This window comes from Microtus oregoni, unplaced genomic scaffold (genome assembly GCF_018167655.1).
Source record: "Microtus oregoni isolate MIOR12 unplaced genomic scaffold, Mior012 000071F_ref0000514, whole genome shotgun sequence".
NCBI classification, from domain to species: Eukaryota; Metazoa; Chordata; class Mammalia; order Rodentia; family Cricetidae; genus Microtus; species Microtus oregoni.
This window is the reverse complement of record NW_024543978.1, coordinates 482,643-497,663: the sequence shown is the minus strand read 5'-3', so window position 1 is coordinate 497,663 and position 15,021 is coordinate 482,643. Positions and strand designations below refer to the sequence as shown.

General features: G+C 46.5%; 1 protein-coding gene across 1 annotated transcript in view; it reads right to left on the bottom strand.

The window, feature by feature from the left end:
* Window positions 1–15,021, bottom strand: part of Zbtb46 (zinc finger and BTB domain containing 46) — a 68,491-nt gene that overhangs the window by 23,922 nt on the left and 29,548 nt on the right. Inside the window, exons 2-3 of the mRNA XM_041641902.1 lie at window positions 8,283–9,252; window positions 55–339 (exon numbers count right to left, since the gene is read on the bottom strand). Coding sequence (XP_041497836.1) covers window positions 55–339; window positions 8,283–9,219 — 1,222 coding nt within the window. The 5' untranslated portion in view covers window positions 9,220–9,252. The remainder of the gene's footprint in view (window positions 1–54; window positions 340–8,282; window positions 9,253–15,021) is intronic.

Sequence of the window (15,021 nt, the reverse complement as noted above, 5' to 3'; positions counted from 1 at the left end):
AGGAGGTGCTTAAAACCAAAGCAGGACACAGCGACACACCAGAGTTGCACTTACGAGACAGTGAGTGGGCACCTTTGGGCAGGTACTCGAACAGAAGCGAGCCGTCATCACCGAGCACATCAGCCTTGAGTGACAGCAGACTGTTCTTACTCATGAGGGCGGCGCGAAGGTTGGCCACTGCAGTGGCCTGGTGCAGCGCTTCCTCCTTCTCTGGGGTGAGGGGTGGGCCCAAGTAGCTGGTTTCTCCTCCCAGGAGGCCCTCGTCGATGTGTGCGTACAGCTCTGCTCTCTCACCTCGGCTGTCCGAGCTGCTGGCCTCAGTGACAGTCAGGTCCACATCTAGGGAAGGGAGGTACACACGCGTCATTTGGAGATACTGCAACTGCGAAATAAAGACCTTTAGGAGGATAAAGGCAATGAATGAGCTTCATTCTAGTCCAGCTTGTGGACCAGTACCCACCCAGAGCAAACTGTACCTTAGAATATTGTACTACTAATCCTACCTGCCCATATCCATAACATGCCACACAGCACAGCAAAATTTACAATCCAATGGGAGTTTCACTCAGAACCAAGGTACAAGGCCACTAACCCTTGATAAGGGATCTAAGACCTGAGCCGAGACCCAGCTCTGGAGCTACACGATCTCCTCAAATAACAGGGCACTCAACACGTACCAATGACCAAAAACTATAAAACTCATAGAAGAAAATCTACATGACCTCAGATTTGGCAGTGGGTTGTCAGACACCGAAAGCACTAGTAATGAAACAAAAATTGGATTTCATCAAAATTAAAACTTTGTGCCAGGTATGATGGTGCCTGTCTGCAGTTCCAACACTTAGGAGAAAGAGCATGAGGACAGGGAGCTCAAGGTGACTCTCAACTACACAGAGAGTCTGAGACCAGCCTAGGCGATATGAAGCTCTGCCTCAAAAATAAAACAAAATACAAAACAAACAAATAAAAGCTGACGGGGCTGGAGAGATGGCTCAGCGGTTAAGAGCACTGACTGCTCTTCCAGAGGACCCGGGTTCAATTCCCAGCACCCACATGGCAGCTCACAACTGTCTGAAAATGCAGTTCCATGAGATCTGACACCTTCACACCAATGCACATAAAATAAAGTTAAATAAATCATTTAAAAAAAAAGCTGACATGCTCCAATGGCAACCAACAGAACGGAGATGGTATGTACAAGTCACCTACATACATTCTGAGACAGTGTCTCCTGAACCCATGTTCTCCTTTAGCTCTTAGTAGCCAGGGATGACCTTGAACTCCTGATCCTCCCAGCCTCCACCTCTTAAGTCCTGGCATTACAGGTGTGTGCCACCAGGCCTTATGTACATGGTACTGGGAACTGAACCTAGGACCTATACATACTAGTAAGCAGTCCACCACTGAACATATCCCATTCCAAAATTACATAGCTGATAAGACACATAACAGACTCTAAAATCTCTTTAATTCCATAACAAAGGTAAATAAAGCAGATCTGATTAGATAGTTATCTAAAGACACAGAATGCCAATAATCTCACAAAAAGATATTCAAACATCTTTGTCAAGAGAAATGCAAATCAAAAACATAGGGGCTGGGGGAATGGCTCAGCGGGCTAAGAACACTTCCCATTAAAGTATGCGGTTCTGAGTTTGAATCCCCTGCATTTATGTAAAAAGTCAGCCCTGACTGTGGTAAGTGCTCGCCTAGCATCCCCAAGGCCCTGCGTTCAATCCCCAGCACTGTAAGAGAAACAAAACCACAGTGAGATACAATTTCACACCTGTGAGAACAGCACTTATGAAACCAACAGAAAGCAACAAGCACCATTGAGGAGAACCTGAAGCCTTGTCATAGCTGAAAACATGAATCATGCAGCATCTGCGGAAGGGTCACAGGCCCAAGGCATTCTGGTTAGACAAGCTGAGGTGACCAAGCAAGGAAATCTGTTGCTCGTTACATGAGAAAAGTAAAGGGGGAAATATCACATATGATCTGAGCTAACCCTCTTCCCCAGGGGAACAGACTGGAGAGAAAACACTAGAAGCAGAGAAAACATCATAGGAGACAGTGCTGAGGAGGGTCATCGGATCCCCATTTGATATCTCAGCCACTCCTTTTTGCCCCTGTCTGTCAGACAATTGTAATTCTTTATGTGGTCTTGTGGCCTCAAGGAATGATAGGGCACACAGTGTGTGAAAGGTTAACTCAACAGGGGACTCCATCTCTGCGACCATTACCCACGCTGCAATGGGAAGTTTTGGTGCTGTGACTCTTTCGGGTCACCCATGCTCTATAGGTAAACCCAATAAAGTTATTGGTTCACCAAGCTGGGCTTTGATAAAATGGTTACTGTAGCTTGCTCTTGACGTCCTATTTAAAGTAAGTACATATTTGTTCACAACTCTCCTTGAAGAGTTCATCCAACAATGTTTGATTCCTCAGATTTCTTAAGAAAAGATTTATTTATTATGTATACAGTGTTCTGCCTGCATGTATGCCTGCAGGCCAGAAAAGGGCACCAGATCTGTAATAACAGATGGTTGTGAGCCACTGTGTGGTTTCTGGGAGTTGAACTAAGGATCTTAGTCAACCAGTGCTCTTATTCTCTGAGCCATCTCTCCAGCCCTCCTCAGATTTATTTACTTTTATTATAGGATACTGGTTTATTTTATGGTATGGGTTTTGCCTGCATGTAAGGACATTATGTGCATTCAGTGCCTGTGCAGGGTGTAGGACAAAAGATGGTATTTTATGCCATGGAACAGAAAACACAGGCAGTTGTGAACCACCTATGGGTGCTGGAAACCAATCCTGGGTCTTCTTCAAGAGCAAAAAGTCCTTTTAAACACTGAGCCATCTCTCCAGCTTACAGACACTCAGTTTTTAAAATGACTTGTATTATCTTTTGTAATTTTATTTCATCTTGTGGTAGTAAGGATCAACTCTAGGACCTCTGCCACTGAACCACAGTCTAGGCCTTAAAATCCTTGAAGTGCCAGGCATTGGTTGGTGCACACCTTTATTATTTTTTTAATATTTATTTATTTATTATGTATACAACATTCTGCCTCCATGTATGCCCGCACGCCAGAAGAGGGCGCCAGATCTCATTACAGATGGTTGTGAGCCACCATGTGGTTGCTGGGAATCGAACTCAGGACCTCTGGAAGAGCAGCCAGTGCTCTTAACCACTGAGCCATCTCTCCAGCCCTGGTGCACACCTTTAATCCCACCACTAGGGAGGCAGAGCAGGCGGATCTCTGTGAGTTCAAGACCAGTCTGGTCTACAAGCTAGTTCCGGGACAGGCTCCAAAGCTACAGAGAAACCTTGTCTTAAAAAAATATAAACAGGGGCTGGAGAGATGGCTCAGCGGTTAAGAGCACTGCCTGTTCTTCCAAAGGTCCTGAGTTCGATTCCCAGCAACCACATGGTGGCTCACAGCCATCTGTAATGATATCTGGTGCTCTCTTCTGGCCTCAGGCATACATGCAGACAGAATACTGAGAATACTGTACACATAATAAATAAATAAATCTTTAAAAAATATAAACAAAAACAAAACAAAAAAGTCCTTGAAGAAAGCCCTGGCATAAAAGCTTTCAAATAAGCACATGAAATCATAACAAATAGAGTGGGTTCAAGTCTGTAATCACAGCATTCAGGAGGCTGTGGCAGGAGGATCAGTTCAAGGCCAGTCTGGGTTGCAGTGATACTTTGGTGTGGTTGTGAACACCTGTCACCCATCACAGGAGCTCAAGGTCATCTTCAGCTACTAGCAAGTTCAAGACCAATCTAGGCTATGTAATCTAGGGGCAGAAAAGGTGGCTCAGTGTCAAGAATGCTGGCTGAGGGGCTAGAGAGATGGCTCAGCAGCTAACTGCATGGGCTGTTCTTCCAAAGGTTCTAGGTTCAAATCCATCACTTACATGGCACCTCACAACTGTCTGTAACTTTAGTCCCAGCAGATCCAACACCCTCACACAGACATACATGCAGACAAAACACCAATGCACATAAAATAAAAATAAATAAATAAATAAATAGGGTTTTGTTGTTTTTTTACAGTACAGTGGGAAACAAACAACAGGAAACACCCCCATAAGCCCATGCCTTCAATCCCAGCTCTTGAGATGTAGAGGCAAGAAAGCCATAAATTCAACGTCAGCCTGGGCTACACGGTGAGATAGCCTCGTGAAACAAAGCAAAACAAACAAGAAATATTACCACAGATAAGAGCTACTCAATTTCAGGTGACTGACCCACCAACCTGGCATCCTGCCAGAGTCTGCCTCCTTTGCAACAGACCAGAAAGATTCCTGCAGAGTCTGGGGGTGTCAATGCTCTGTCTACAGTTATCTCAACATGTGACTTGCTGGGTTTCCAGAAGCAAATCCCTCCACACAGCTGTCTGTTCATTCCTCAGCCCAGGAGGCACTGGACTGTTCTGGTGGGAACCATGTACCATTAACTCTGCCAGGTACCCATGGTGACTAGTCATCTAGTATCCTCATCTCAAGAGATGTTTAGGCTAGTCTATGTACACAGGAACCTTTCAAGTTAACCCTCTGTGAATTCTGTTTTTAAAAACACCACGACAATACAAAGCATTTCCACTGCAGCTCAGTCTAAAGAGGGATGGACAATAAGACCCTGGCAAGCTACTGCTCAGAGGTGCAAAAGGGAAGGTTATGGTCCTGAGACCAGCCGGCCCCTCCCCCTCAAGATGAAAAGCCACTCTGTACACACTGGGTCTATCAGAACCTGGATTCAGCCTGTCAAGCACTGCTGAATGCCGGGACGCCTCTTCCTGTAACAGGTTTCTGACCTGTGCTTGTTCTTGCCTCCTCCGCTATTTTATGACATCAGCATTGTCCTTCCCACAACTGACAGGAAGGTGTGCACTTCGGTGCCAGGTTTTTCTCACTTAAACAGCCATCAAAAAGAGAGCAGTTTCGCCTGTCTGGTCACCAGCTGCCACTCTAAACACTGTAACACAGTCCAACCAGACCTGCTTCCAGGAGGTGCTGTCAGTCGCATCTGGGAGGAAAACCACACAGGCGATATGAAGAACAGAGCAGGTAATGCTATGGAATGTGGGGTGTGGGGAGCTGAGGCAGATGGTGCCCCCTTTTCCCTCAAAGTCATGCAGTCCCTCCACACACCCACAATAACAGAAGATTCTCTTTACAGAGATGGTCAGTTCTGAGGGGAAACAGTGATCAGGATGTACTGTCTAAGAGAAGAATTTTAAAGAAAAAGATGATCAAATTTGTTATGTTATGCTGTCTAAATGACGTCATAAAAAGGTGGCCTTATCAACAGTGTACCAGATGTCAAGTCCGGGCAGCACCAGGACTGAATGCTTGCAATGCTCTTCACAGCCATGACAGATCATGACACCAGTACATGGGCAAGGGATAAGCTCACATGGCTTTTAGTTCCTCTAAGTCCTCCCAACTATGCTATGTGGACCAGGATGGCTATGACAGACTATGAGGCTTTGAACCCCTAACTCTGGTTTCCATTCACTGCCAGGGATGACCTGGGAAGAGAAATATAGGCTGCATCTGATCTAGAGAGGAATGAAGAGACTCATCCTGAAAGTCCATGACATCCATCCCCCAAGCAGGGAGGCGCCATAGAGTGTGGTCAACACCGAATCCCAGATTCCCCATCTTCAGCTGGAACTGCACTGAGATCCTGATGTGTCCTTAGCAATTCCAACATGTGGGGGTTCAATGTTCCCAAAGTCCAGAACACTAACTCAACAAACCTTCAACTTTAAAATAGCTTCACATTTGATGCTTGTGGAATATTTAGGAATGAGTGTAGCTGGGGCCCTCGACTGTTTCTCCACCATTCCTAAGTGAGAGAGACACTATTTCACCTCATAGCAGCATCACAACCACCCTGAGACTCATCACTGACCTGCAGATCCATCAGGGGAGGCTCCAGTTTAGGATGCCCCCGAGAGATGCTGAGTCCCCAGCCAAAAGACTCGCCTGAGTCCATCACATGGACATGCACAACCGATGCGCTTATTTAATACCATCTCACCAGTTACCACATAGACTAAGTCAATTTTAAAACCTGTTTTCCAGACATGCTGGGTTATAATGCATTTGACCTTTCGTTTCGAAAATCACAGGAGCTGAGATGGAGACACAGAGAGGCCAAGACAAGTGGCCAGGACCAGCAGGTTTCACTTCTGAGGAACTGCTCAGAAAGCCCTGATGGCAACAGGCATGTGTCTTTAGAAAAAAGCCTTTTCAGGGCTGGAGAGATGGCTCAGAGGTTAAGAGCACTGGCTGCTCTTCCAGATGTCCTGAGTTCAATTCCCAACAACCACATGGTGGCTCACAACCATCTGTAATGATATATGACGCCCTCTTCTGGCCTAAAGGCATACATGCAGGCGAAACACTGTTTATAATAAATAAATAAATCTTAAAAAAAAAAAAGATAAAGTTTTTCAGATCTCTGTGAGTTAGAGGCCAGCTGGTCTACAGGCTCCAAAGCTACAGAGAAACCCTGTCTCAAAAAAAAAAAAAAAAAAAAAAAGAGAGAGCCCTTTCTCCTATAAATAATACATCAATCTTTAATGAAAACAAACTGACCTCCATCAAGTGTCGTGATTTACGTTTCTGCCAGGGTGGCAGAGGCCCAACGAATGACACACTACCATGACATGCAGGAAGCATCCCACGCTCCAGCCTACACCTCTCATCCTTATCTCAGCCTTCAGAATCCCCAAGCAAAAGCAGTTCACAGTTGCCTTGGCAACCCAAGGATTTAAGACTAAGAAAGTATACAGCCAAAATCACTTGTTGAATTCTGAAAACACCTTCTGCTCGCTGACTGCATTTGAAACCTCCAGCCCACAGGCTCTAGGATTGTTCCACTTACTAATTTACCATTGACTCCCGTGGACTACACGCCCCCAGCGCCATCAGCTGCAGGGAAAATGACTGAGCACACATATATATTCTGAGACAAGTGGAGGATGGCCCCCAATATCTGTGAACCCCAAAACGTGCCCCCAAGTCTCAGCATTCACCAGGTTTGGGTCAGAACTGACAAAAGATTATAAGAAATCCAGGAGGCGGACATCACTATCCATGTCTATTGCCTATGAGCCTCTCCACAGGACAACGATCAGGAAATGACTGATACTCTTCTGATTCAGTTCAGTCCATCCCTAGGGAGAACGGGGGCTGCTCGGAGACACGTATCAATGTCAGAAGATATTTGTGGCTGTCACAACTGTGTCAAATGCCTCTGATACCTTGTGGACATACATTCTGCTCAACTTCCTCCCGCCCCCAGGACACCGGCACAGAGAATGATTCAGCCCAAGGTGCAGCAATGCTAAGTGAAACCAACTTTTGAAATATCCAAGCTCTGGCTCCATGCTTGGTGGCTCGGTGTTGGAAAGAGGGCAATGAGAACTTTAAAAATAAAATTGAAGTGTGTGGCGAGAGATGGTTCAGAGGTTAAGAGCACTTGTTGCTCTTATAGAGGACCCAGGTTTAATTCTCAGTACTCCTGTGACAGACAGCTCACAACAATCAGTAACTCCAGTCCCAGTGTATATATGGTATCCTCTGCTGACCTCCACTGGCACCAAGCACACACAAGACACACATACATAAGTGCAGGCAAAACATCCATATAAAATAAAATAAAAATTATTTTAAGTTCTGGAGATGGGTAGTAGTACAACATGAATATATTTAATGTCAGTGAGCTGCTCCGTTAAAAATGTTCACAAGGCAAAGGGGGCTGAAGAGATGGCTCAGCAGTTAAGCATATACTGTTCTTTCAGAGGACCCAAGTTCGACTCCCAACATCCACACCAGGAAGCTCACATCTGCTCAGAAGCCAGAGCCTTTGTGGGTACCTGGAGTCATGTGCCCATGTAATCCCTACTCTACCTCATACGCATGTAGTTAATATTTTAAAAAAAGTAAAATTTAAAAGTTTTAAAAATTTAAGTATGTGGGTGCTGGTATGTGCATGTGAGTGCAGGAGTTCACGGAGGCCAGAGATTCAGACCTCTCTGAAGCCGGAATTGTAGGCAGTGTGAGCTGCCAGTGACAGGTTAGCATAGGAAGCCGTTAGTGTGAGCATGGACTCCCAGTGACTGATAGTGTGAGCATGGACTCCCAGAGATTGATAGTGTGAGCATGGGAATGTGCCACTTCACCGACAGCCAGGAAGCAGCCAACACAGTGACCTGGGTCCCCTGCGCCCAGCCTGTCACAGAAAGGCTTACTTGAATCTCGGCTGCTGAAAGGCCATCCCGATGTGGGCAGGAATGAGGGAACCGGGGAGCCAGCCCGGCTGTCCTCCTCCACCTGCTGCGTGATATGTCGGACAGTCTCTTTGTTTTTCCGATTCTTCCTCCGGCCTGTGAGCTGCCAGCCATCCCCAGCACCCTGTTCTGATAAGGAGTTCTGAATTGCAGTGTCCTTGGAAGATGGAAGCTCACTGCCTCCATAATGCGATGGTGAAACCTGTTCTTCCTTGATGCGTAGAGACCCATAGCCTACATCTCCAGGCCACAACGCCTGTGAAGAAATGTCATCAGGGCCATCAACCTTAGGTTCCTGGTCCTCCTTCCCATAGCTGCTTCCTCCTTCATGACAGCTGGCAATGGCAGAGTCTCCAGAAGAATTGGCGGGGCTTGTCCTCCGAGCCAGCCATGGGGATATGCTCCTCCCAGCCATCACAGCTGAGATCAGCGCCTCTGTGCTGCTGCTGGCTGGGGTGCCAATCTCAAACTCAGAGAGTTCGTCTGAGGCATCTGACTTGATGCTGATGTCCAGTGCAGCTTTGATGAAGTCATGGCAGGCCTGCACGATGTCAGTCATCTGCAGGAAGCTAGCAGCTGACATCACCTCAATGACATTCCTGCTGGTGAGCGCCAGGTGAGCAGAGTACATGAAGTCAATGATGGCCTTGAAGCCCTGGGCTGTGACAATGTCCAGGTGAGTGACGGTGGCCTGGTCAGATGTCTTCTGTACCTGGCAATAGAGTGTCTTGAAGTAGCGGCTGCTCCCGAGCAAGACGTTCTTGTGTGCCTTGAAGACCTTGCCCTCCACCACAACACACACATCACACAGGACTCCGTGCTGCCTCTGCTCATTCAGCTCTCGAAGCAGATGCCGGTAGTGAGAAGTGATTTCCATATCTTCCTTCCGGTTGTTCATCTGGGAGTCTTGCAGCTGCGTCTTCTATAGACTCTGTGGGGGGAAGAAGAGAACAGTTACATGAAACACATCTGCCATGAAAGGGATCCAGGTAGAAGGAAGCAGAGTTCATGCAAAGGGTCAGCATCCACCAAGCACACAGGCTGCCAAGCTAGAACAGAGTGGAGACAACAGTAGAGCCCCTCACCACAGGGGACAGGACAGGCCCTGCAGCACAAATGTGCTAAGGAGGTATGAGGTCACGACCCACTCAGACAGCAAATGGCAGGTGGATATCAGCCCTGTTCCTGGGCAAGACATCTAAAGCACTTCTGAGATCATAATGGACTTGAGGTTTTAGACAGAAATCTATATACAACAGTTAACGTACCCAGACCAAAAACAATGTCCATCGGTAGACAAAGCTATTTTCTCACCCAAAATAAAAAGTTAGGTTAAACAACCTAGCCTGTAGTCTTCATCCCTCATATTTATATATTATATAAAAATATATAAAGAAGGGGAGGTGGTGGGAGGAAATAGGAGAGGAGGGAGGGGAAACTGCAGTTGGGATATAAGATAAATAAATCTAGCTAATATATATGTATGCATATATGTAATAATATATATTAAAGGTACGCCGTTGGGAGTCGTGCAGCCTACTTTCAGACTAGTATATGAGTCCTTGTCCAACGAGTCTCCAGATGAGGCAAAAGCCCATGGGGACAGTCTCACTAGGCAAGGACCAGTGGACTTCCAGACAGTGGAGAATACTGCTGGGACCACCCAGTTTGCATGCTCTCTTCTCTCTCCTAATATTGATAATTCTCTTGGTGGTTTTAGTGTCATTTTGTCAATCATGCATGAGACAGATATTATCATTCTTAGAAACCCCATTTTTTTCTCTAATATTTTCCCCTAAAATTCTTTGGGAGTTGATGCTTCTCAGGCTTCTTGTCTGGGGATGCCAGCTGTCACTTCAGACCCCAGGAGCTGTTCTAATACAGTGTTGACAAGATCAAGGCAAATCATCCCTGTAAATATGTTTTGAAAGGGATTGTTGTTCTTGAAAATGTGTGTCTATGCCAATCACCTTTTAGTTTTGTAAGGACAGGATGTACCTGGCTTGATATCTGGCCACATTAGCAAAATGATGCTTTTGGTTTAAAGATGTTTTGATGTAGCCGGGCGGTGGTGGCGCACGCCTTTAATCCCAGCACTTGGGAGGCAGAGGCAGGCAGATCTTTGTGAGTTTGAGGCCAGCCTGGTCTACAAGAGCTAGTTCCAGGACAGGCACCAAAGCTACAGAGAAACCCTGTCTTGAAAAACAAAAACAAAAAAAAAATGTTTTGATGTAAAAGTTGGGAGAAAACATATTTGACATACTTGTTTTTGCCAGAGGTTAACATTGGAAGATGGAAAAACATATTTGTTAGTATGAAAAAACATGCTTGTTTCTGATGTATAAAGATGGCTGGAACTATTTGGGTCTGACCACTTGTGTGAAACTCATCTGGTGGTCAGACAATTCACTTTGTCCTGCTCAGTGCTTGAACCCAAGCACAGACCCCAGCCATGGCAGGACCATGGACCCAGACATGGTCCTTGGCAGCAGCTGGGTCTGGATGTCCCCTGCATTGCTCCGGTGACAGTGTGGCCGTTAGACACCAACATGATCCCAGACCTCAAGCGTCTACATGGCCTTCGGTGGTAACAGGAGCCTCAGACTTCATCAGCACAGATCCTGGCTCTCGGCTGCAGCTCTGACCCGGACATTACAATGGAACTGGGGAGCAGCATAGGTCACTCAGATATGCATGCATCATAGCCCTCAGACACGAATCTGGACTCAGGTGGTTGACCTGATCCTGGGCACATTCATGGCCCTCAGTGGCAACAAGGAGCCACATAACCTCAATCCAAACCCTGGCCACTATAGGGTCATGGACTCAGACATGGCCCTCAGGAGTATCCTGGCCCAGATGACACCATGGCCCTGGGTGACAGCACAGGACACCCAGATCTGCATGGCCCCTGCTTCAGCATGGCCCCCAGACTCCACCAAGGCTGCAGTGGCAACCTGGACCACAGACTTCAATACAGACCCCAGCTGCGGCTGGACCACAGACTTAGTTAGACATGGCCCTAGGCAGCAGTTCAGCCTGGTCAACACCCAAGCTCCAGGTGGCAGTCCTGGCTACTAAGATCAGGATGGTTTTGGCAGCAGCATGGCCCCTGGACACTAACAAGGCCGCAGGTTTCAACCTAGACCCCATGTTTCATATGGCCTTTGGTGGCAACATGGGCCACGGACATCAACACAGACCATGGCTGTGGTAGGACCACAGACCCCAACATGATCATCAACAACAGACCAGGTTTGGTTGTCTCCATGGCCCCAGGTGACAGTGAAGGACATCCAGATTGGCAAAGCTCCAGCAGCAGCAGACCACAAAAACTCTTATAAAGGAAAACATTTAATTGGGGCTGGCTTATAGTTTCAGAGGCTTAGTCCATTATTGCTATGGCAGAAGCAAGGTAAAATGCAGGCAGACATGGTGCTAGAAAGGTAGCTAAGACCTTGATACACAGGAAACAGGAAATGAACTTATACCACACTGGGTACAGCTTGAGCATTTGAGACTACAAGCCTGTCCCCACAGTGACACACTTCTTCCAATAAAGCCACGCCTACTCCAACAAGACCACACCTCCTAACAGTCCCACTCCCTATAGGTCAAGGTCCATGGGAGCCATACTTATTCAAACCACCATAGGATAAGAGTCAGGTATAACTAAAGGGGTAAAGTGATGGTATTCATGGGGTTCAGTCTGTCATGGTTATGCACACGACAGGCAGTCTTCCAAAGCCCAAGAGGTTTGACAGGAGTGATCTAGGTTTCAAATTCAAAAATCTTTCAACATCAAAAGGACATTTGTGGGCGACATGCCAACTTCATCAAAGCAGAATTATGGCAGCTGGTCATCTGTTTCCAGTAGCTTTTTGGCAGCTATGTTTTGGAACTGGAAGCTTCTTTCACTGGGCACTGGGGAATGGTATCATGCAGTGAACAGACAAGTGGGTAGTCTTCCTACATCTCTCTGGAAAGGACAGAGCACCTGTCCTGGGGATCATGAGACACACCCCAGGGATGGACAACTGCCCTTTCACCTAGAAGAACCTGTGCTATTATTTAGGAGCACGGGGAGCACCTTACCATCACAGGGGACAAAGATGCCAAGTTAGTATAAGAAAGGGTCCAAGGGCTGGGGAGACAAGAAATTGCTTGGGGTGAATGCTACCATATTGCACAAATGATACAGAAGTATCAAAAACTTAAGTGGCTTTTCTTTCCCTTCAAATTCTGGTATTTGCTTTATCCACAGTTCATTCACTCAAGATACTTCAGGTTTTATAACTGCCTGTCACCAGGCTGGCCTCAAACTCACAAAGATCTACCTGTCTCTGCCTCCCGAGTGCTAGGATTAAAGGTGTGCTGTCACCACCACTGATGGAGGAAGGTCATTGGTTAATTAATAAAGAAACTGCTTGGCCTGATAGGTTAGAACATAGGTGGGTGGAGTAAACAGAACAGAATGCTGGGAGGAAGAGGAAGTGAGCTCAGACGCCATGGCTTCCCTCTCCAGGGCAGACGCGATGAAGCTCCGACACAGGATGGACGTAGGCTAGAATCTTCCTGGTAAGCGCACCTCGTGGTGCTACACACATTAATAGAAATGGGCCAAGCAGTGTTTATATGAATACAGTTTGTGTGTCATTATTTTGGGGCATAAGCTAGCCAGGCGGCCGGGAGCTGGGTGGCAGGAATTCAGCACGCAGCTCCTTTCTACAACCACCACCACCTGGCGATACTTCAGGTTTTTGTTGTTTGGTTCTTTGCTTGTTTTTGAGACATGGTCCCTCTTGAAGTAAGATTTGTACCTTAGCAAATATTTTGGAGAGCTGGAACAAAACCAAAAACATACAAAATGAGCAACAATCATTAGTCCCCATTGCAAATAATCTGTTCCTTTATTTTGTCTTGTTCTCCTTTCTCTGTCACATAGTGGGTGGCTTCCCTGATATGGGACAGAGACTTTGGAGAAAACCTTTTAAACAAGCATGCTTAGGTCTAGAGGAGGAGCCATACCCCAACTCCAGAGCCAGCTTTTAATTTAAGTTGAACAGCATAAAACATTATAATGCCATTCATATCTAAAACACACCTGAATCCCTGTAAAACTGAATCCAGCAAGCTAAGAACAAAGACTTAAAGACAGGAAATTTTTGAGCCCTAGACACAACAGAGAACACTGCAGAAAGGAGCCGAGGGATGCACTAGCTAGGGAGGAGTGTGTGCCAGGTACATGTGTACTGTAGCTGCCTACTCCTCTGCTCTCTCCCCCATTGGGCCTGGCTTCCAGCTCCCACTTTACAACAGGTTTACAGATCCATCAATGGTAACTGAAAAGACTGGCCATTCACACAGTGGGAGAGTGGGAGAGATCAACCAAAAATCAAAGTGGGCTTGGAGTGAAAAAAAGAGAAAGCCTGAATGTAGGGAAAGGGGAATCTCCATTTCCCTGATTGCTCACAGTATTTGTAAAGGTCCCAAATAAAATTAGGACCTAGAATGCTGTTAGGCAGCCATTCAGATTGGTTATAAGGGATATTGATGCCAAATTTGATTGCAAAAGTGAGTAAGTTTAGGGTCCTTCATGTCAGGTGCAAGGTGTAGAGGCTGGAGGTTTCCTAAGAGCATCCCAAGGGGAAATGAGAGAGTGTGGGAGACACCATTCCCATGGATGAGAGAGGAGAGGGAAAATGTTACTGCATCCTGTAGTCATGGGTGTCCCCAGGACTCAGGGAGGACCAAACGAGGACCAAGCCATCAGTAGGTTGTCAACACACTCAACGGGGCTTGCTTAGGAGAGACTTGGCACCTGGTACCAGGGCTTCTGTAGAGGCTAGAAGGTGAAGACAAAAACTGAGCTCTAAGGGGAAAGAGATACCTTACCCATGGCAAAGGGTTAGGAACGAGGTTGAAAAAGCCACAAGGGCATAGAGGAACTGTGGGATTCCAGGCAGCTCCAGAGAGAAGATGGGAGAAGAGGGCAGGAAGAGGCACAATAGCCTAGTTGGATCTAAAGAAACTGCAGAATTGCAGTTTAGAGAGTAGTGGGATGGAGTCAAGTGAAGAGACAGGCAACAGCCTTAAAGACCATGATTGGGGGTACCTCTGCCTCCAAGAATACCAGAGGGGTGTCAGACACTCAACAGCCACTTCTTTGGACTCAGGAAAACGTTTACACCAACCAAAGGGGAAGGTTACCGGATTCCACTGGTAGATGGGGTGCTGAGCCATCAGTGAGTCGGAAGACGAGTCTGTGGGTATCCCAGGGTGGCTCAGACCATGAGGGGGAACATAGGCACCAGGGGAGCTTATCTGAGTCACAACATCAAATATAAGTATATTGGGTAAGGTTACAAATCTGAAAAATCTGTAACACTGGGGTTGATAGTTAAAAGTCTATACTTATACTTAAGTAATCTTTTTTTTTTTTTTATTTTTCGAGACAGGGTTTCTCTGTAGCTTTTTGGTTCCTGTCCTGGAACTAGCTCTTGTAGACCAGGCTGGCCTCGAACTCACAGAGATCCGCCTGCCTCTGCCTCCCAAGTGCTGGGATTAAAGGCTACTTAAGTAATCTTAAAGGAACTATGTGGGGTGATGTTATTTTGGGATAAACCAACCAAGGAGGAAACAACTCTCAGCTAGGAAGATTTCTCCACTATTTTCTACCACACTTGTGAACCTCCCTCTT